General features: G+C 41.0%; 2 protein-coding genes across 3 annotated transcripts; one reads left to right on the plus strand and one right to left on the minus strand.

Moving 5' to 3' along the window:
* Positions 1-9: 9 nt before the first annotated feature.
* Positions 10-11758, minus strand: LOC117452469 (aldehyde dehydrogenase 1A1-like). The gene is made up of 14 exons (XM_034091130.1): positions 11681-11758; positions 10536-10699; positions 9861-9965; positions 9514-9654; positions 9253-9382; positions 9102-9163; positions 8869-8997; positions 8569-8682; positions 8376-8478; positions 1971-2155; positions 1697-1861; positions 1406-1563; positions 1135-1209; positions 10-736 (listed from the first exon to the last, which is right to left on the minus strand). Exons 1-14 carry the CDS (start codon positions 11739-11741, stop codon positions 664-666), a joined length of 1665 nt encoding a protein of 554 aa, XP_033947021.1. The 5' UTR covers positions 11742-11758; the 3' UTR covers positions 10-663.
* A 3144-nt stretch (positions 11759-14902) lies between these two features.
* cyp1d1 (cytochrome P450, family 1, subfamily D, polypeptide 1) lies at positions 14903-21094 on the plus strand. 2 transcript variants are annotated; one of them, XM_034092102.2, is made up of 8 exons: positions 14903-15025; positions 15111-15417; positions 15492-16106; positions 16789-16912; positions 17033-17122; positions 18431-18554; positions 18640-18726; positions 18852-21094. In XM_034092102.2, the coding sequence occupies exons 2-8, from the start codon at positions 15151-15153 to the stop codon at positions 19132-19134; spliced, it is 1590 nt and encodes a 529-aa protein (XP_033947993.1). In that variant the 5' UTR covers positions 14903-15025; positions 15111-15150; the 3' UTR covers positions 19135-21094. The 2 variants fall into 2 exon arrangements, with proteins under 2 accessions (XP_033947993.1, XP_033947994.1); XM_034092103.2 differs by having other exon boundaries at positions 16879-16912.
* The last annotated feature ends 2853 nt before the right edge of the window (positions 21095-23947 follow it).

Raw genomic sequence — 23947 nt, forward strand, 5'->3', positions numbered from 1 at the left:
ATACATGGAGGTTGTTTCTGGACAAATCTGATTGTTTCATTATTATTGATCAACAGAATACATTTATAAATATTCATTAACTTATTTAAGAGTAGCTTTTTTGCCTTGAAGACAGGCGCTATGACTAGTGTTTTCAAACATGCTGTGTAATTAATATCTTAATGACACAGCCTACACAGTTAAATCACATAATGTCAGACACAGACATGATATGTAATTCTAGTTGTACTACAACACATTGTAAACAAAAAACATGATTGTGTTTACTGCATTGCAAGGTTTACTGGTTCCTTGTAAATAGTATGTGAAATGCATTTCTATTTTTTGTATGACACCTATTAAAAGTAATTATTTTCTGGCAAAGTGCTATTTAATTAATTATTTCACTGAATATAAACCGGTTAAAATACACAAAACTGACTACTACAGAGAACATGCTGTTCACTAGCCACAGTTAAATAAATGTAGATACACACTAGAGGAAAATGCATAAACGAATCGCCACAGCTAAAGAGACACAAAGTTGAAAAAATAGGTGTATCAGAGGAGAAATTACAGTAGTAAATATTCATGGAGAGACAGAATTGATGATGCCTTCAAAACATCCGGGGGCAACAGAGAATTCAAATGACATGAGAAATTCAGTCCTTGGAAATGACGCTTTTATGAGTTCTTCTGGGAGATTTTGATGGTGACTGCCTTGACCTCTGTGTACTCCTGAAGAGCATATTCCCCCCTGAAAGAAAACAAAAGACACCACTGATTATGTAAGCAAAATTAAATGAGCAACATTTCCAAGTCATGGTTTGGGCTGAAAAAAGTTTCCTCAACTCTATTTCTTTAGCTAATAGGATACATTTTAGTTTTTTACAGATAATTCTCCTTAAGTAATGCAATAATTTATCATCAAAATAAAAATAATGTGTGAAAGGACTTTTAGTAGAAAGAGGTTTATTGGTGATATTAGTGCAATATACTGACCTTATTGTGTGTCCAACATTGGTGAACACACTTATTCAGTCTTATTAGTCAGCTAAATACATGCAATGCAATGAAATATCCACATCTCTGAAGCCAAACTTACACCTTTGAGTACAAGTCATGCAAAAGCTGAGATATAATGGTATTACTCACAGTTCTCTCCCATTCCCGGACATCTTGAAGCCACCAAAGGGACACTGAACACTCATGGCATTGTAGCAATTTACCCTAAAAGAAAGAGTTTCAATTCATTACATAAAATGTGCCATCATTTTACACAAGCCATTAAAATGTCGCAAAATGGAAATACATTATTAAAGTCTAATATTTATTTAGTTAGGTTTCTTTGAGGGTTTGCACAGCAGATACCCCGCTCACTGTTCACCAACTCATGACTGTTAGGTGAAGAAGATGTTGTCCATACCACACCATGCCAGCCTGCAGAGCAGAAGAGACAGTTAGGGCTTTGTCGATGTCGTTAGTGAACACTCCTGCTGCCAGGCCGTACTGCGTGGCGTTGGCTCTCTGGATAACTTCACGGGTCGTTCGGAAACACATGATCAGCTGCACTGGACCAAAAATCTTAGACGTGCAGGAGGGAAACGTTTTGACAATAATTAAAAATGTTCTTGTGGAGTACAAAATAAGAACACAGTAGCAGATTGAGGACAGAGATGATCCATTGAGTGTGGTTGTGTGTTTTAGAGCACATTACCTCTTCTTTGGCGATGCGCATGTCGTCTGTGACATTTGAGAAGACAGTGGGTTGGATGAAAAGTCCCTGCTGACCCCATGCAGACCCTCCACACTCCAGCGTGGCTCCCTCCCTCTTCCCGCTTTCTATCAGCTCCATTATCTTATCAAACTGCTTCTGGTCAATCTGCAGAAAACAAAAGCTCTATTCAAATGTTCTCTTTGCACATTAAACGTGCGGTTAAGTGGAAGTGTAGACATTTAAAGAGATACTGCAGCCTAACTTCACGCCGTACCTGTGGTCCGTGGTCAACCCCTGGCAGCAGTGGGTTTCCCAGGACTTTCCCTCTGGCCTTCTCCACACTGCGATGGACAAACTCCTCGTAGATGGGTCCTTCTACGAACACCCTGGATCCAGCCAGACAGCACTGGCCCTGGTTAAAGAACAGGCCACTGTGGGCCTGCTCCACTGCATGCTCTACTGTGAGATAGACATGTGCACATATAAAGGGCTGCAGCTTTTAGATGAAAGTAAAAAGAGTCAAGTCCATTGTGAAGCATCTTGTCCGCATGAACAATGCATTGAAAAATCCAATCCCTGTTATGATCCACTGTGTACTTGATCAGGCCCCTTTAAAAACATGCTTTGTGGGGAACTGCTCAACCAAACAACAATACACTTGACACTGCACCTACTTAGCAAGCAGTACACAGCATGCTGTTTAGCGCTGTGACAGAAACATATTACCAAAGTCCATCAGCAGGCTGACATTATTACTGGACACGCCCTCAAAGCATTTGCAGTTTGGTTCGTTTAGGCACCAAAATAATTGGTATGTTTAGGACAGGGGTGTCAAACTCAATTTAATCACGGGCCACATCAGCATTATGGCTGCACTCAAAGGGCCGGTTGTAAGTTTAAGACTATATAAAATACATATATAAATATTAGGGCTGTCAAACGATTACAATTTTTAATCAGATTAATCACAGCTTAAAAAATAATTAATCATGATTAATCACCATTCGAACTATGTCCAAAATATGCCATTTATTTATGTATATTGTTGTGGGAATGGAAAGATAAATGAAAGAAGGCGGATATATCCATTTAACATACAGTATCTATGTTTATTATAACATTTTTCTGCATGTCAAAATGAAAGACAACCCACACACCTATCAATCATCAAACCGTGGGGTCTTAATTCATTACGTGTTGATTTCTATCAACGGGGGAGTACTTCAGGAAAGTCGACAGAGGGGGGGGGGGGCGCTAGTGGAGTACTTCGTGACCACAGAGTGTGAACGTTGTGATCAGCTGTTTTAGCGCAGTTCTCCAGTGAGGGGGGGAGTCTCCCTCCGCAGCCGGTTGGCGTAGTTTTGGCACAAGTCCGTTGTACAGACCGACGTTAACAGCAGCCCTGTCTGTGCACACGGAGACCGACTCTAGAGGCTTCTCAATACTCAAATTTCCCCTCCTCAACTCCTCGACTCCTCGGTCCTCCGGTAGTGACCCGGAAATGAATTTCAGCGTGCCATTTTGAAGGACGTCTCATTTCTCTAAATGCACACCGAGGACCGAGGATCGAGCGTCGAGGAGGCTCTCTGGAGGAGCTATAACCGAGGATACACTGATGGTTCCTCCACGGGTCCTCCGCGGATGCATTTCCGGGAACGGTGGCGGCGTGACGCACGGCCGGACTTATCTCAGCCAATGACAGCTCTGCATGCATCCCCTGGATATTATTTTAGAAACTGCTCTCATCGCAACGCGATGTTTACAGAGAGAACAGCTGTGAGGCCCGTGCAGAAAGCAGAGCAGTGTGTAAAATATATATCACTCAGTATAACAGGCCTACTCTCTTTGCTTTAGTTTAGTAGATATCTACAAAGAGTCCATATTTTTCTAAGAACATTTAGTGCTTCACAATAAAATACACAACGGCTGTTGCCTGATTATGCTTTAGGAGCTGTAGGTGTTTTCATTTCATTTCAAACCTTTATTTAACCAGATTGGTCCCATTGAGATCATAGATCTCTTTTTCAAGGGAGACCTGCAGCATATAGGTCCCACATGAAACATGAAACAATAAGGACATTATACATTATATTTACAGGATACATAGTTATAGACATTTACAAGTGCCCATTGTATCAGCAAGCATTTCATTTAGCCTAGCTTTAAAGACATGCAGAGGAATGAGATTGCTCAGTTTCAATTCTTGCTGAAGATTGTTCCAAGCATGTGTGTGGTAGGCCTATAGTGTCGGTGCGTGTGGTACAGTGTGTAGGTGCGTGTTGTACAGTGTGTAGGTGTGTGTTGTACAGTGCGCAGATGCGGCGGACAGACGGGTCTCAGTTGGTTTGATGTCCTTACTTTTAATACTTGCAAATACAACTTTTGGCCCGTAATTTCAATTCCCCATTTCAGCGACCAGAGAGAGGGGGGGGGGGGGGGGGGGGGGTATATCCAGTCTCTGATTGTGTTACGTTATTATGAGAGTGCTCTCATACTTTAAATTGCTTATATTTATATAAATATATGTGTGTCTGTGTGTGCATCTGTAGCCTGGTATTGCCTCATTATACCGCACTCTCAATGAACTCAAAGTAAATATGTGGGGGAACAATGTTCAGCTGATCCAGCAGAGATTATAACCTATGACAAAACACTCGACAGCTGATGCAGCTGTTGTCACGTAATAATGAACGGACGTCGCTTTAATATGACCGCTCAGAGGAGAGGAGTTCTCATTTCTTTAAACGTCTGCTGCTTCCCCTCCTCTCTCCTCGGTTCCCCTCCTCGGTCCTCCGCTCGCATCTCCTGTGGGCGGGTCTAAGTATCGAGGAGGGGAGTCGAGGAGGGGAGTCGAGGAGGGGAAATTTGAGTATTGAGAAGCCTCTTCTGTCGTCCGGTGATCAAACCGCCTTCTGGAAAAGCTTCACAAATACGTCGGTACGCAAATGCGCGTTGTGACACAAGTGACGGTACGCATTTCAGATTACGCACATAACCTGCGTACCAGATAGGTGCATCCCTGTACCAGAGCCAATAGAGTCTTCTCAATACTCAAATTTCCCCTCCTCGACTCCCCTCCTCGATACTTAGACCCGCCCACAGGAGATGCGAGCGGAGGACCGAGGAGGGGAACCGAGGAGAGAGGAGGGGAAGCAGCAGACGTTTAAAGAAATGAGAACTCCTCTCCTCTGAGCGGTCATATTAAAGCGACGTCCGTTCATTATTACGTGGCAACAGCTGCATCAACTGTCGAGTGTTTTGTCATATTTTATAATCTCTGTTAGATCAGCTGAACATTGTTCCCCCACATATTTTATTTGAATTCATTGAGAGTGCGGTATAATGAGACAATACCAGGCTACAGATGCGGACACACAGACACAAATATATTTATATAAATATATGCAATTTAAAGTATGAGAGCACTCTCATAATAACGTAACACAATGAGAGACTGGATATACCCCCCCCCTCTCTCTAGTCGCTGAAATGGGGAATTGAAATTACGGGCCAAAAGTTGTATTTGCAAGTATTAAAAGTAAGGACATCAAACCAACTGAGACCCGTCTGTCCGCCGCATCTACGCACTGTACAACACACACCTACACACTGTACCCCCCCACACACACACACACACACACACACACACACACACACACACACACACACACACACACACACACACACACACACACACACACACACACACACACACACACACACACACACACACACACACACACACACACACACACACACACACACACACACACACACACACACACACACACACACACACACACACACACACACACACACACACACACACACACACACACACACACACACACACACACACACACACACACACACACACACACACAGCCAGGCCCGGACTGGCCATCGGGAGGACCGGGAGGTTTCCCGATGGCCTGGCCTGTTAAGTGGCCTGAGGATTTTTTTTTTAAATGTATATATTGTGAACGCAACGCTGCGCAAATGTGGGTCTGACTCTGCCTCACAGAGGGTGACTGGCTGTCTACATGATGTGGCCTGCCGACATGGCCACTTTCATACAGATTATACTAATGCCCTTGATTGGTCTCTGTGTGTCATTCAAGCTCGGGAGGGTGTGTGTTAGTGTATGTGTGGCGCGAGCGAGTGAGATAAAGCGCGCGCACCGGTTACATGTATTGTTGTTGTTAGCATCTGGTGCTAGCTGCGCTAACGGATATCAGGAGCTTTTTCAACAACAAGGTGGTTGGAGAGTCCTCTCCAGTCAGACTGAGAGACTGATAACTACAGCTCAGGTGAGGTAAAGGACTCTCTGAGTGTTTAGATAGTTAACTTAGTCTAAGTTATCTCTGTGGGTCTCAAACGGTTTGGTCACCATTTATGTAAACACATATTTCCATTTGAGGGGGGAGTGATTAGTAAAATATGCATGAATACAAAAAAAAAAAACGTTAACTAGGTGAAAAAAGGCAAGATAAACTATTAAAACTTGTTGAGAGCTAAAACTAGTCTTTGCTTCTGCCTCAAAGAGGAGGGAGATAGGTGAGGCTGGTTCAGGAGCACACACACTCACAACTATAAATGAACCAAAAACAAATAAATAAACAAGTTTCAATGTTTTTTTCATATTGGATATATGGTATGTTATTGGTTATGGCCATGTTTTTATGATTTTATGATTATTTAAATGTATACAGTTATGTTTCATATGGGTGTAGTCTCTTTATTTCCCCCTCAAAATGCACCAGATTGATGCATTTAAGTCCAACATTTAAAAAAAAAAAATCTTACCGGGGGGCATGCCCCCGGACCCCCATAGAGGATTTGAGGTCCACACCCACTTCAAATATGTTCACATAGGTTCCTAAATAGATTTGCAAATTTTTTTAAATAGTAACCCATGTCCATGTTTATTTTTGGGTAGTAGATTTAGAGGGCTATCACTACGGGCAGCAACGCTGTAAAAATTGACAAATAAATCCAGCAAAATGGCACAAAAAACTGGTAGTGGCCTGCCTGGGTGTATAATTCCCGGCCTGACTTATTGTCCCAGTCCGGCCCTGCCTACAGCTCCTAAAGCATAATCAGGCTACAGCCGTTGTGTATTTTATTATGTAAAGCACTAAATGGTTTTAGAAAAATATCGACTCTTTGTTTGTAGATATCTACTAAACTAAAGCAAATAAAGAGAGTAGGCATGTTATACTGAGTGATATACATTCTACACACTGCTCTGCTTTCTGCACCTCACAGCTGTTATCACTGTAAACATCGCGTTGCAATGAGAGCAGGTTCTAAAATAATATCCAGGGGTTGCATGCAGAGCTGTCATTGGCTGAGATAAGTCCGGCCGTGCGTCACGCCTCCACCGTTCCCGGAAATGCATCCGCGGAGGAGCCGTGGAGGAACCATCAGTGTATCCTCGGTTATAGCTCCTCCAGAGAGCCTCCTCGACGCTCGATCCTCGGTGTGCATTTAGAGAAATGAGACGTCCTTCAAAATGGCGCGCTGAAATTCATTTCCGGGTCACTCCCGGAGGACCGAGGAGTCGAAGAGTCGAGGAGGGGAAATTTGAGTATTGAGAAGCCTCTATATTATTACTATTATATGGCTCTGCCCTGTACGACAGCAAAATTATTCTGCGTCGGGACTTCCTGCAACAACACCACGCCGTTATCAAAGATGTTCTATTGAGAAGACGATCACTACGTGACAAAAGTTTTCAAAACCGTGGCGACTGAAATCAATCTTACTAACTGCTGTCTGTGCAATTTACTCCGTGCGAGTTGGCAGACTTTATTTTGCTTACTTTAACATCATTTTTCATGGTGGGGCTAAGCCATTTCTTGGTATGGGTGTAGCCTACCCCAGCCATACCCTGGCGCTGCCACTGGTGGCACGTATGGGGCGGGCCATTCTGCACATGCGTTAAATGCGTTAAATATTTTAACGCAATTAATTCAAAAAATTAATTACCGCCGTTAACGCGATAATTTTGACAGCACTAATAAATATATATATAAAATAATGTATTATATTACATTATTGCCTCTGCATTGGATTATTATTGGATAGGCTAATAACTTCATAATTAACTACGTCTGAAAGCAGAAGTCTGGGGCAAATAATTGCAAGTCTCTTCAGTACGCATGTCACAAAATGATTTAAAAGTGACATTTAAAAAAAAAGTAACATTTAAAAAAAATAGTCAAATTCTGAGAAAAGGGCACATTCTAAGAAAAAAAGGCATATTTAGAAGAAGAAAAATCAAATTCTGAGAAAAAAGTCTAATTTGAGATGCATTGTGGGACATGTAGTTTACGGGCAACGTGCTTCTGTAAAGTAGCATGTAACCGTATAATAAACATATTATATTCTTTGCAAGCTCTTGTGGGGCCACAGAAAATGAAGTCACAGGCCGGATTTGGCCCCCGGGCCTTGAGTTTGACACCCCTGGTTTAGGAAATCATGGGTATAAATAAGTATGTTGATCCTGTAAATGATCTCAGAGTAAATATATCCTACAGAACTCAGTATCAACATTGCATTTCCTTCAGTCTCAGAAATATTGTACACCAGCCAAGTATGAATCCTTCTGAATGTTTTTGAGAAACTCATGGTCCATTTATTTATTTGAAGTAATCCAGTAATAGTTTCTACTCACAGTCACAGTCAGAAAAGACAATGTTTGGGTTTTTGCCACCCAGTTCTAGGGTGACTCTTTTGAGGTTGCTGTCACCTGCCGCCCTCTGGATCATTTTCCCAACCTGGCAACCGAGGGCGACAGAGTGAGAATCACAGTGTAATCAAAACACTATAACATAAATTAGTATACATTTGCAGAGATAGATACTTACAGCAGTAGATCCGGTGAAGGCTATTTTGTCGATGTCCATGTGGTGGGAAATGGCGCAGCCTGCTGTCTGTCCATAACCTGGCACCACGTTCACCACTCCTGGAGGAAAACCAGCCTGAACACCGAGAGGCGGAGGGAGAGCCACAATTTTATATTGAATTGAGACATACATCTTAAGCAGTCTTGCTGCTTTTACATCTGCGTAGGTCTCTGCAATCTATAAATGCAAGTTTATAGCTTTTGTCCACATGTTCTTTGTTCTTGTATCATTGTAGGGGGGAAACAGTGATAATCCAGGTACCTCTTTGATGAGTGCAGCCATGTGCAGGGCTGATAATGGGGTCTGTTCTGCAGGTTTGATGACTACAGTGTTCCCACAGCACAGAGCAGGAGCAATCTTCCAAGCAAACATCATTACAGGGAAATTCCACTGTTGGCAGAAAAACATAAACAATTTAAAGTTGCAACAATTTGTAACATCCATATTTTTTTGTCAGTATAATATATAATCATTAACTCTGTATTTCTACTCACAGGAATGATCTGGCCACAGACTCCAATGGGCTCATGTCGTGTGTAAGTAAAATATTCTCCATCTACAAAACAATAATGATAGCTTTGAACACCCTGTGAATTTGTTATGTTACAATATGCAATTGACAAACATGGCAGTATGGAGACTCACCAACAGGGATAGTTTTTCCGTGAATCTTGTCTGCCCAGCCACCATAATATCTCAACGTTTTGATTGTGGCCATCAGATCTACAAAATATGCCATGAGAAACACTTTGCCAGAATCCAGAGCCTCTAGTGTCTACAAGTAAAAACACACAGAAATGTAATTACAAGTGCCAGTTCTCTACTGTAATAACCAGATGATATATCACTCCAAAAAGGAGTAAAGGGGATACATTCAAATTGAGACATTATGTAGTGTGTGCTCACTGCTAGTAGAAGCCGGTCTCTCTCCACTAGGTCAGCGAGTTTGTTGAGTAATTGACCTCGGTCTGAGGCGTCCATCGATCGCCATGGTGACCCCATCTGAAAGGCGGCTCTGGCACTCCTTACTGCCTCATCCACATCTTCCTACAGGAGATTAAAGGTAAAGAGGTGGTCAGAAAATCTGGTTGATTCCATTCGTATGTCCCAAAACCAAACAATTACACATTTTCCTCAAGGGGTTTTACAATCAGAGCAGCATATGACTCCCTCTGTACTTAAAACCTTGATCAAGATAAGGAAAAACTTTAACACAAATCCGTTAACAGGGAAAATGGATGTATAATACTCACTGTGTCAGCCTCCTCCACTTCACAGAGCAGCGTTCCTGTGGCGGGATTATACACAGGAATCTTTCTCCCACTGCAGGACTCATGCCACTCGTTATTGATGAACAACTATGATATCAGAGAAAAGTTAGAAAATATGAATATGCTTAGATTCTTCAAGTTAATTTTGGTATAAAGAAGTGAAGGTATTCCCCTCTCAGTCTCAGCTCTTTTCAGCCTGACAGAATGAATAAAAGGCTCTGTGTTTAGTGGGAGTGGTACTGCATGCTCTGATAACTTCGAAGAGATCTGCATGTTTTAAAGCTTGTAGTGTATTTCCAGGTTATTACCTTCAACAATACACCTTCTTATAGAAGACCAATACATATTATATTGTTAATTTTGTTTCATCTTGTTTCATCTTCCACATATCTATTATTCTGTAAGATGATACACAATATTGTTCATTAACTTTTTGAAGTAAACCACAAATACTACATTTTACAAAATTACTGGTACACAATGACATGGGCAAATACAGACCAGATGATACAACTCACAATATATATGCCAGTAGGACTGCTCCCCAAGATACACAATACACATTAAAATGAAGATAGAAAAAAGAAAACTGAGATCTGTCTAGGAACATCTGAACCGAACTGTAGCTCAGATGTTTGACTCTTGGGTGCAGCCTACCTTAGTGTACTGAATGGGGGGGTCTGGGACTGGCATGGGCAGGGTCTGCGTCTCAGGTCCGTCTACATGCTGTGGTTTGTGGTTCTGGTTTGGACTTTGGTGGTTGCACCCATTATCAGACTGCTGCTGGTGGCCGTTGTCAGTCATGTTGTCCTCCTTTGCTTCTAAAAAACCCACATGGCAGGGAGTCAAGCTTCTTTTCATGCATGCATCTGACTATACCATTACACTGTGCTACATGTGTGTGTGTGAACACACAATTGTAAAAGTTAATATCAGGATCACTGACTAAAACAGGCTCCTTTTATGTGTAAAATGCCATCCCATCCCACTGGAGAGAAGTTTGCCAAATGAGGCATTGGCACTCTAAGCAGAGTAACACCACAGGGTCGAGGGTCACGACTGGCACCGTAAAGTCGGGCTGGCTCTGAGCTGTGGACTCAACTGGCCTCATTCGGACAGAGGTCTGGCAAAATATCACCAGAGGTAAGAAATAGTGAAGAGTTTTGTGATAGAAAAAAAAGTGATAAAGAATATTCCACCTTGCGTACACAGAGATGTATAGAAAACATTAAAATGTCACAGTATTTGCTTACTTATGTGTTTTGTTTCCTGTAATCTAGATAAACCAGAATTTAGTATTTTCTTTAGTATCTTATTCACAGCTAAGGACATTCATAAAGATCTAGCTCCATTCATATCAATGAACAGATCATTTAAAGCCTAACAATGAGCTGTCTGAATTATTATCTTTATTTTTTATTCAATTTGGTAGTTTCAGATAATAGCTAACAGTAGCAAACACATTGTAAAGATAGTTTTAATAATGTGCCAAATTGTTCACTTTACAGCTTATTCATTGACCTTTTTCCAACCAGAAATAACAAAAGGTAAAGCATAATTCAAAAAAAGAAATATAAGATAGGCTAAATGAATAATAACTGTATTATACAGTAGCTACATTAAAATGGAAATTCAATAAATTAGTTTGCTAAGAATGGACACACATTATGGTTCATGGTGAGTTAAGTTGAACATGAACTAAAAGCTTGTTCATTTGAAGTTTACAAAAATCCATTATTTCCACTTAAATCCCCATAAGGTGAATTGAAAGCTGTTATAGACCCTTCTTAAAGTGTGGTTACCTGTGGGAGATGCTGGCGTGGAGCCTTCAGTCTGCTGGACTCCTGCTCCGTTCAAAGGCATGCTGCAGCTCTCTGCCTCCTCTCACCGTCAGCGGACCGGAGACCCGCCGACCAGCTTTTATACCTGACAGCCGAGCAAACCGGAAAACGGCTCAGCATGACGTCACGTCTTACCGCGAGTCCTCCTCTGAGGTCCCGCACGTCTAATCAGCGTTAAGACGGAACCAATTCCACTTTACCCCATGTGCCCCTCAAGACCAGGAAGTGTGTGACAAAATAGTGCATGGTAAGTATTGTTCTTCACAAATTGGCCTTATTTTATCCAAACACTATATTAATTGTTCTTTATTTGTTCTGTATAATTAAGGAAGGCTGTTATAAGCACTAAGTTCATGTATTATCAACACTTCTTGGTATGATAGCCTCTTGCTAAACTGTTCTCAATTAGTCTATTATTGACTGGTGTTAAAAACCTTGTATACAGGCAATGGTGGAAAGTGATCAAGTACATTTACTCATTATAGTACAATTCAGAGGTACTTGTGTACTTAAAACTGAGTATTTTAATATCATGCTACTTTAAGCTTAATTTCCACTACATTTTAAAGGCCAAATATATCGTTTTACTTCACTACTTTTATCTCACATGGTTACTCACTTTGCAGATTTACATTATTATCTAAAACTAAATATAAAATAAACATTTACAGTGATTTATTATTATAGTTAAAAATAAAGTAATAAAAAAAAGCGCTACTTTTACCAGCTGTGACACAATAACTCGTCACTAGTCTTAATCCATTGAATTAATATGATTCTAAAATGGCCGATTAAATTTAACGAGTACTTCTACTTTTGGTACTTACATATATTTTGATGTACGTTTACTTTATAATACTTTATAAAATGATATACTTTATTTTGAATGCATGCATTTTAATTTTAACAGGGTATTTTAACACTTTAGCATAGCTACTTTTACTTAAGTATAAAATCCACTATTTCTCCCACCACTGCATGTCTTTGCATTACCCCTCTTTAATTCCCCCCACAAAATCACCCACTTACCTGGTCTAACGGTGACACGTGTTTAGCTGTTCCAGCCTTGTTGGGCATCATGTGCATGTTTTTATACGTTTTTGATACTTTTCATGGGGTAATTAATATAAGTAATATGACTGATATATAATTAACACAGTATGGCTATAGAGAAATAGATCACAGGCATCTTGTTAATTCTTTAAATCAAGTCTGATCAAAACAAAAAAATCATTCTGTAACCTTAATTTAGCACTGCCAGACATTTATTCTTCTCAGTCTCACGTGTTGCATTGCTGCCAGTGCTTCATTGCAACTCAATTGTGCCGTGGCAGCACATGCAGTTAAAGGATCTACACGGCAGCAAACATAATTGGGAAGATGTTTGCTTTGATAAGGGAACTCCTGCTGCTTCACTGTCTCCCAGGAACAATGTGGCCACATAACTTTGTCTGGTGCGCCTATTTTATTCTTGGCTCTCTGGAAATACACACATCCCTTTGAGAATTTCCCCCCGAGGACAACACAGTCTCTGTGATTAACCCTTGTTAAACGATGAAAAGATCAGCAGAACTGTAGCTGGGCAGTGCAGCAACACAGAGTGCAAACCATCCCATACTGATGTGTAGAGCTGAATTGTTTGCTTGAATTGAAGCTTGTGCTATGAAGGGAATGGGGTTCAGTCATGATGTTGTGAATTGGAGAAAATATGAATCTGAACTCTGCTTGCTCATTTGTGTCTATCTCAAGTTTTCTGGCTCATTGAGAAATGACAACTGGTATTAATTTGTGATCATAACAGCACCATTTTCACAGAGGTAGTAGCATCCTTATAGTTTAGCCACATGTTGAGTTAATTTGAAATTATGGCAATCTGTGATTCTTGGTTTGCTGTTTAATAGGAGCAACAAATTCCCCTTTCAGACACTTCACCATCGTGTCTGGCTCCACAGAGGCAGTGTGGGTCTGTCTGCCGAGCTAATGACCAGTCCGGAGCAGGAGAGGACGTGGACCAGCGGGTCAAAGGAGCTGTCGCTGGCCCTGACAGCACCGGGTGTCCCACAGTTGAGCTTGAGCTAAATTGACGGTTTGATGGAGAGTGAGAAAGAAAGAAGAATGAAAGGAATGAAAGATGGAGAGTGAGAGATAGTGAGAGAAGTGGGGAGGAGGATGTATGGCAGACATGAAAAGAGGGATTAAAGCAGAAGAGAGAAGGTGGGAAAAGAGGGAGGAGAGAGCTGGTAAAAATGGAGATAAACCTTGAACGTTTTGATAATGAAATTGTAGGCCACAAAGTAAATATTACAAAAAGATAAACTGCTAAAAGAACAGGAATATGCATCTGTCAGGTTTTAAATTATTGAATTGTGGTGCACAAATGATAAATACATATATACACAATTGCAATGTTTTGCAAGCACCATACAGTACGAACTGTAGGCTTGCGACTGAAACTTTTAAATAATCTTTTATATTTCAGTGCTTTGGAGGTGTGTAGATTTATTTGGGGTTATTTTTGGCAGTCTGGTATGTTGCATTGGACTGAAATACATTATGAGGTGCTCATATTATTTTGCCCACACACCGCCTTAAGTGATTAGGGAGATTTTGGTGAAGCCTGAGGCAAGAAATGAAGTCAATCTAAGCAGACGGAGAGTGCCCCCTTGTGACACACAATAGAGGTTACATTGTTTAGAAAACAACCCTAGGTTGTGTGAGAAAAAAGTAGTACCTTTAATTAAATAAAGCTGCTTATATCTTTTTTTTTTATTCTATACAAATAAACGTCCTGAATTCAAGTGTATGGTTTCTTTCGCAAATATATTAATGATGGCCATTGGTTGAAAATGCCTGTTTTCTTTGCTTTTCTTTATCCCTGTATATTTTGAAACATTTCATAACTTCTAAAATACTTTATTAATTATTAATTAATGTATTAAACCTATGCACTGCAACAAACTGGCGCTGGCATCACAAGGGCCAGAGGGGACACAGGAGAGGAGGGGCCCTTGTTGTGAATGGATCCGGTCTGCTGTCAAATGTGCGTGATGCTCACTGGCTGGCCGGGACGACTCGTCCTTCACCCTGTGCCAAGTTTCTCGCCATGTGCGCCTCTCTATTGTGAGCGGGCAGCAGCTCCCTCTGCAGGGGGCCGGTCACTCCTATAAAGGATGTCCCGTACTGTGAGCTGCTCTCATCAACAAGTTCCTGAGGACCAGACCTCGAACCTCTGCCTGCTGAGTATCTAGATCTCTCGTTTCTGTGTTCCAGCTATCCACTTTTTTAACACCCGGAGGAAACTGCATCGTGAGTATTTTTATCCAAATTGTTTGCCACATTTCGTTTGTCCTTTTTCATTCTTCAAGTGTTTTCCTTCTGTGTCTTTTAACAGCCTCCCCCTCTCTATTAGTATTTGAAGCTTTTCTGGCAAGATGAGACAGACGTTTGGGACACCGCCCATCAAAGAGAACCTTTGTGCCTCTCTGTCTAGTGTCACTGTTGCTCTGTGTCTTATCACTCTCCTCCTGATGGCCATCAGGGGCCGAAAGAGCCATCGCAAATCCCAATTGGACCACACAAAATATCTTCCTCTTCCTGGCCCTACACCATGGCCCCTTGTTGGCAATCTGCTACAAATGGGGGACCAGATTCATCTTTCTCTAACCCACTTGAGGCTCCAGTACGGCGATGTTTTCAAGGTACAGTCAAATGTGTGAAATTGTTAGTTACACAGAGGTTTCAAGAAATAATGCTGTTTATTCCTTCACTGCAGATACGTCTGGGCTCTTTGACCATTGTTGTCCTGAGTGGATACAGCACCATCAGACAGGCGCTGGTTCGGCAGGGAGAAGCTTTTGCCGGAAGGCCTGACCTGTTCACCTTTTCTGCCGTGGCCAATGGGACCAGCATGACCTTCAGTGAGAAGTACGGACCGGCCTGGATGCTCCATAAGAAGCTGTGTAAGAACGCCCTCAGGTCTTTCTCCCAGGCTGAGCCCAGAGGGTTTGGGGCCAGCTGCCTGTTGGAGGAGCAGGTCTGTGCGGAGGCAGCTGAGATGGTGAAGGTGATTCGGGAACAGGCTGCTGCCAAAGGAGACCAAGAAAATACGGGTATAGATCCGGTGAGGCCCCTGGTAACCTCAGTGGCAAATGTCGTCTGTGCCCTCTGTTTTGGGAAAAGGTACGACTACAACGACAAGGAGTTCCTCACAATGGTTCACATCAACAACGAGGTCCTGAGGATCTTTGCTGCGGGGAACCTGGCAGATTTCTTCCCAGTATTTCGCTACTTTCCTAGTCCATCTCTTAGGAAGATGGTCCAGCACATTCGAAGGATGAATGGATTTATGGAGCGGAGCATTGAGGAACACATCGACACCTTTGATAATGTAAGGAGGCAGACATATGCACACTTTAGTTTAAATGGAAAGGCAGAGACATACACGGATGTGGTGCTTTATAGTCAACCGGTACTTTTTTTCAGGATGGGGCTGTGTTTTCATTTGCAGTTGCACTGTTAATTTGCAACTAATAAGAACAGTAGAATTTAACCTAAACCACCACAATAATGTGTTAAATGTTATTGCTGGTTTGATGAGTATAACTTAACAATAGCTAGTCTAGTACACTAACCACAAAATAAAAACAGAATATATTGAGGACAAGCTTTCGCGGTGGATAGCGTGTCTGCAAGTGTTGTTTCTCTATATCTGTCCCACTAATTTGCCATCCACTATCTAATCTAACATTGCACTCAAACAGTAGAAGCTATGAGAGCAACCGTAGCCAAAAAAATAACAAACAAGTCCCCTGGGAGGGACCTTTGTTCTTGTGCAGAGTGCCTATAATGTTTGCACGCACTCTAATTAGGAATTAGCATCTCACTGGAAGATACGCGTCGTACCGTAACTGATGAGTCTCATCTCTAATTATTGCTTTTAAAACTTTTAACCACTAAAGCTACAAAATCATGCATTAACCTCAAGTTATATATTTAAATTTTTTAAGAAAAACTGTAACACAATCACTGTTAAATGTTCTGTCATATTGTATGTGTGCTTGGGATTGCAGAAGTATATCCGGGACATTACAGATTCTCTGATTGAACTGTGTGAAGACAGAGAAGAAAATAAGGATTCCTCTTTGCTCTCCAACTCTCAGATCATTCACACCGTCATAGACATCTTCGGAGCAGGTTAGCCCCACTACAAGTTTCATTTAATCGATAAATAGGGTCGGTAATGACTATAAACTGAGCATATTGATGAAGAATATAACTTGTTTTCACTGCAGGTGTTTTCTTTTCTTTTTAAAGGATTTGACACCATCATTGCGGGTTTACAGTGGAGCCTGTTGTACCTGATTACGTTTCCAGACATCCAAGACAGAGTACACCAGGAGATAGGTAATGTCTTGTGTTACAGGATAAGCATTTCCTTTTTAGAAACTGCATGCATTTTATCTAAGGAGAAAGAATTTGTGCTATGCTGAAAAGGGAGGGCTTGTCCAATCTGGGGTCTCATGAATGACTCATTGACCAGAAACAGAAGATCTCTAATAAATGATTAATCATCATCATCATCATCATCATCATCATCATCATCATGACAGAAGTAGCCATTATGACATGTTAGGAAGGATCACCATTTAAAGCAGAATCAACGTAATGAAAACCATACAATGATCATCAAGTGCCCTTCCCAGACACACACAATCTGTCAGCCACCAGAGAAACTCACAAAAGATCGGTCCAATTTGCTGACGCTAGAGCTACTTTTGGAGTGGGTTGAACTGGTGCTGTCTGTTCTGAGGCACTTTGCATCACAGAGAGAGGGAGGGAGGGAGGGAGGGAGGGAGAGGGGAGAGAGAGGGAGAGACTAAAAGGAGACAGGATGAATCAGAGAGGGAGGCACAAACAGCCAGAGAAAGAAAGAAGGGTTAGAGAGTTGTCCCAGGCTGGCACAAAGGCGGTGACACGCAAGGCACACTATGTGATCGCACTAAGTCCAAAATACTTCACTTACTTCATTTGATTGTAAATTAACAAAAGTGAATTGACTGTGAAGCTTTTATCCGTCTGTTTACAGTAAAGCTCACCTCTTTACTGGAAACCTTATTAGTGAACGAGTGAACAAGAGTTTTAATGAATGATGAAAGGCGAGCATATTAGGTCGTTGTAATTATTTGTGATGTGCGTGTTAAAAACTCGAAACACTCACCACAACTCACATGCTCTAACCGTGAATTAACTGAAGGACAAAACAGGGAACTTTTGACTTGTTTACGGTCTCGAAAGAGAACCAATGATAATGCAATTATGTCAGAAACTTACGATACAGCTCAAGAGTTGAACTTAGCCTTGACATATTAATCACAGGTCCTTATTAGCTATCATTGAACAGTCTTAATAGACTGCCACCTTTTTGTCAGATATTTCAGTCAACTTTGTGGTGAAAAGTAAAAAAATGTTTGATTTCCCATCTACACCTCAATGCACCTTTAGTCTTAGTATCTGTAAAGACCTCTCCTAGGCTGTACTCTCATCAGAAAAATTGAGATCCAGATTAAGTGTCAGGGGCTTAAAGACTACATAAATCTTAAGGACCGGAACGGGAATGGCTTCACCTCTCTACATTGACCGCTACCTTTCAAATATAGGCATCTCAGTTTCCTGTAACTTTCTAATGGGTTTTGTGTTTTTCCTCTTTCTTAGACAACCACATTGGCACAGCCAGACTGCCGAGGTTTTCAGATAAGCCCAAGATGCCTTTCACAGAGGCGTTCATATATGAAGTGTATCGCTATGCTTCATACGTCCCTTTCACAATCCCTCACTGGTAAGACAGCAGTTAAGTTTACAGTACATTAATGTGTACATTTGTATGTCTTTTTTGGTTTAAATTAAGTTTTTCTACCTTCCAGTACCACGAGAAACGTCAGTCTGAATGGTTACTTCATCCCCAAAGATACATGTGTCTTCATTAACCAGTACCAAGTCAATCATGATGTGTGAGTAGTAACAAGCAATAATGACTATTATGATGTTAAATTAGATATAGTGGGACATGGACTGTATCAATTGAGTAAAATGTTCCTTTATTGCTCATATCTTCCTGTTGTCCGCTCTTTCTCAGAGATCTTTGGGCTGACCCGGACACATTTCGCCCTGATCGCTTCCTGGGTCCCTCGGGACTCCTCAACAAGGAGCTGACGGAGAAGGTTCTCATCTTTGGGATGGGGAAGAGACGCTGCCTCGGTGATGGTTTAGCGCGTTTGGAGATGTTTATCTTTATCACCACGCTGCTCCACGGGCTGCGGCTTGAAAATGTTCCCGGACAGGAGCTGGATCTCAGCACTGATTTTGGACTGACTATGAAGCCGCGTCCGTACAGGATTACCATCTCCTCGAGGTTTTAGACCAAATGATCCCCTGTGTGGATGTTCCTGAATGTCACAAAATCTGATTATTATCACATCAAGCCACTATATTTGGTAATAACTCCACAGAGATACACTCTCTTATATTATTGTTCACATACTGCATTTTCTGTCTTTATAAATGTGATACAAATATCAACCACAAAAGGGAAACATTTATGTGCAAATATGTTTCTTAGACATTTAAAATTACATAGAAATAGCATTAGATTTGACTAACTCAATATTTGTATTTAACACACTATTTATGACAATGGAAGTTCATTCAAAGTGCCTCTGTGCCCATACTTAGAGTCCATCTGACTTTCTGTCCCACCACATTAAAACAAGCTCCAAAACAGCCGCTCATTAAATGCCTTTATCTTAAGTTATTAGTTACAGTTAAACACTGAGGGAGGAAGAGATATAGCCTCAGGCGTCAAACTGTGTTCACGCAGAGTTCATCTTCACTCTCATCGGCCCTCTCCTCCTCCTCAACGCTTTAACTTCTCTCCTCCAACTCTCTTATCTCCTCATCTTATCCTCAAGGCAAACACTGTTGAGCCTACTCATCTGCTCAAATTCTCACTGAGTGGCTCTGTGAGGAACGAAAATATATATTAAGACATGAAAGTTTCCAATCCTTTATAACATGCTCCCCCTCGCCCATCAGTGCGGTGACCTCCCACACAGACAAGGGAGGTAAAGAGGACAGCACTGAGTGAAATCAGGCATTTCTCCTTTAAGAAGGTCAATGTAAAGAAGCATGGCCAAATGGGTAAAGAGAAAATAGGAGCCGGGCAGAACTAATTGTCCTTAAATAGTTTGAAAGTTAGGATGACGACAGTTTAATCTCTTTTTAACTTTAACTAATCTACGGAGACCTCATTGTCCCTTCCAGCAGAGTCCTACCTGTTTACCGCAGTTTCAGGACACAGCAGTGTTGGCTAATGAGTTGTTGAACAATAGGTCACTTCAGTTCAGAGCATTAAAACTGACAACCTTCTGGCCGTAGCATTTTATTAACCTTTAAAAAGTTCAAAAAAAGATATTAAAGAGTGTACAACTTTCATGACCACAATCTTATCAAATCCTGTCTTACTTATTCTTACTTCACCTAGATGTGTGGCTTCTTAGTTAAGAAAGATGTGTGTGCAGAGTTTGATGCTACGAGGCTGATTATACTACAACATTTGTCCGTTATCACACTACAGTATATGTTTGTAGCCAGAACTACTTGACATCTTGTGTACAGTAGTTAAACTATTTAAACATATATATTCATAGATTTGTTTAAAGGGAAAATTAGAATATTTAATTTAAAACAAGTCAAGGAAATACATTTAGACTTAGACTTAGACATACTTTATTGTCATTTCAACAAGACACAGAGTGTACTATTAAAACGAAATTTCGTTCACCAAATTTTCATTTGGTGATTTGTGGGGAATAACAGTTATTATTTCCATGTTAATGCCACTGCAGAGAATACAGGTTAAGTAGTCATTACATTGGTAATGCAATATCAAAGTAACATAATATGTATCCTAGTAGAAAATAAACACTTGGACTGGGATGGCAATGTTTTGTTTGTTGTTGTGTTTTGTGGTTTTGATTGAAATAAAACTATGGGATGGTTTTTCTTCTTCTTTTTTCTTATCATTAAAACAAATATTCATAACTTTAAACATGTTCAATTGCTTTATTTGACTAAAAGTAGTATGTATGTTGTCATAATAGTAATTTCAACAGACTTTTGGGGATTTCTAATAAGGAAAGCAGAATAAGTGGTACGAATAGACTCGTGTTGAGATAAAAGTACTAAAATATTTAAATAGTGTTGAGTAAAACCAGATGAATGAATGTTAACTGCAAACTATATCATGGTGATGATCATACTATGTGCAGACAAACTTGTATGTAAGTTATGTAATGTAAATGTTAACTTAATAGTTTTTTATTTGCAAGCCACATTTATCACAATAAAGTTGCTATAGTAAATGTACCGAGCCTCTCAGAGTGTCTTTAATGTGTGCCAAAAATGCCAACGCCATCTCATGACAGCAGCCATTTAACCATTTACTTTATCAAAGGCTTCATTCCCAGTTGGCCTATGTGTGGCCCTATACAGTATGCAAACCATTTATAGTGGTTAATTGGTTTGTGTCAATGAATTATCAAAACACACCCAGAGGATGAGACCTCGGCCCCCTCATCAACCCTGTTCCCTCTCCATGTACTCTCTGCCTCTTTCACTTTGTTCTTGTCCACAGAGCTCACAGTACGATTCAAACTATGGCCGTCATTAAAGAATAACAAATCACAGGGAACATGTGCTGAGTGGCCGCTGATCTAAAGCAGCCAACAACACACAGCACGCAATGCTGGGGAGTCATGGCTCTAATGTGACGTGACAAAGGGGAGAACTTGTGAGGCCCGCGGTATAGATTAGAAATGCTGAACAATTAAAATGGGAGGAGAAAATACGGTCTTCTTATAGAAACTGTTATCATGCCACCCTGGCTCAAATGATTTCTGTTTTAAGCCCTGTTGTGGCTGTTTGATAGTTTGAGCCAGGTTCAATAGTGAGACAAAAAACTAGCCAAAGTAGAATACATTTCTAACTAAATCTTATTCTGCTACACATAGCTACTTAATCAACACAGTAGCAATTCAATTCAAATAGCTTTATGTGCATATGAATGTATGAAGGGAAAGAAAACCTCAAGGCCATGTTCATTTTTATGTATTGGCCCATTAGCTTACAAATTACAAAAAACTGCTAATTTCCCACTTCACTTTGGGACATTTTAATACTTTGGTCTGTACTTTCTGTCATATGTCACATTTTTTGTGAACCCGCTGCCTGGCTTAAAAAAAAAGCAACAACAACCTTTGCATGTTTCAGAGTGTGCATTCCCAGCCATGGGATCTGACCCCGTAACGTTATAGGAACAGGTCATAGGCCTTGGAAACTTAACCTCTCTAATGGGCTACAAACTCTTTGCCTTTTCCTTCATACAATAGGAGTGCACACTGGATAACCAGCTGACTTCCAATGTGCCTCTTCAGTTACACTTGGGGCCCTGTGTTGTGGGTGCCTCATTCTAAAGAGCCAGGCAAGCAGCTCACATTAACAAACGGCACGCAATCCCCTGAATGCATCTAGGGTGATGTCAGCCATCCCTGCATGTGAAACATTAAGGGAATTAAGAAAAAAAAACATGGTAAATAAATAAGAGTTCATTAGCAATATATCTTAAACCAGGGATGGGCAACTTTGATGATGGTGGGGGCCACATAATTGATGTACTGGCCACCAGGGGGCCGCAGATTCACTTGGAACACACACACACAAAAATGCCATGTGTTGTATGTAATTATTAACAAATATACTAAGTCTGACATCTTCATTGACATTTTACAATCAAAGGGAACATCCCCAAAACATGGGAATATCCTCTAATAAGCTCACTAAACAAATATTAGTTCACAGAAAGTGGCATGTTTGTATTGAACAGGTTATTAAACAGTGGAATAAAGTTATTTTAAACTATTGGAAAGCACGGAAATTGTGTGTGTATTGAGATTAACCATTAAGATGACATAAACATGAAGTCATGAACACTAACCTAGACATTAGTTGTCTAACTTGAACCTAAAACACTTGTAGCCTGTCTCTGTAGCTAAATATACTGTCTATGCTTGCTAGCTGTCCATTCAAACGAAGTACACTGGATATAAACTCCCCAAACAAGCGAAAACCTACCAGTTTCACCCACTGTCTCTGCCATTGTCATGCCTGGCTCCTCCGGTTTGTATCCCTGTATGTAAAGAGGGACTGGTCATAGAGTACCGGGTGATTCCCTACCGCCACGATAATTTTCTCCTCCATTTTTTGACATATGGGAAATAACTGCGGTCTGGCTCTCCCAACATATTGGTTTGATTGGCTAGTGCTTGTACTGTCAGATTTGCATACGCGGCATTTGATTGGCTGACGTCTCCGTCCAGGCGTCAAAAGTAGAACATTGCTCTACTTTTGCAGCGAGCACCGCGAGAGAAGCTAGGCTTTGCTCCCACAATGCAGTGCGGCGAATCGTGACGTCACCCCATTCAAAGTGAATGGGCAGAAGCGTTGAAGCGGCAATGCACGCTGCCGTGTGTAGGGGCCGTTATTCCACAATAAGGGGAATGTCAACACGCCCACACTTTGCTGTTCCTCAGCGCCACTCCCCCTCCCTCCCGCTGAAATTATGAATGAAAAGCGTAGTAATAATCATAGATAACACGGCAGGGTCCGTGACAGTTTCTTTTCATCTGATTTCAAATAAACAAAGTCTTTTTAAGAATATTAAACTTGTTTCGCCAAATTCAGATGATAAATACAACTTGTAAGCTTGTAAAGGCATAATTACAAGAGGCAACTTAACGTCACAGCAGGCATAACAACAGCCGTGTTTCTTGTGAGGGTTTCCCCGGGAAACAAACACAATACACACAAACGCGTCACAGATTGTTTTGCGGTATTTGAAATCATGTACGCAGCTCGCGACGTAACTAGGAGTCTAGTGGACTAGTAGTATCAGTACTACAAGTAAAACAAATGAAAAAAAAAATAATATTTTTTAAAATTAATTACGTTGTTTATAAATTAATCTGAGGGCCGCAAAAAGAGGAGGTGGGGGCCGCATGCGGCCTGCGGGCCACCATTTGCCCATCCCTGTCTTAAACAAAAAAGACAGACCACTCAAGAAATGAGACACACTCTTTACTCTGCTATTGTACACAAAAGTCTATTTCAAATGTGTCT

Source organism: Pseudochaenichthys georgianus, chromosome 9 (genome assembly GCF_902827115.2).
Source record: "Pseudochaenichthys georgianus chromosome 9, fPseGeo1.2, whole genome shotgun sequence".
Taxonomy (NCBI): domain Eukaryota; kingdom Metazoa; phylum Chordata; class Actinopteri; order Perciformes; family Channichthyidae; genus Pseudochaenichthys; species Pseudochaenichthys georgianus.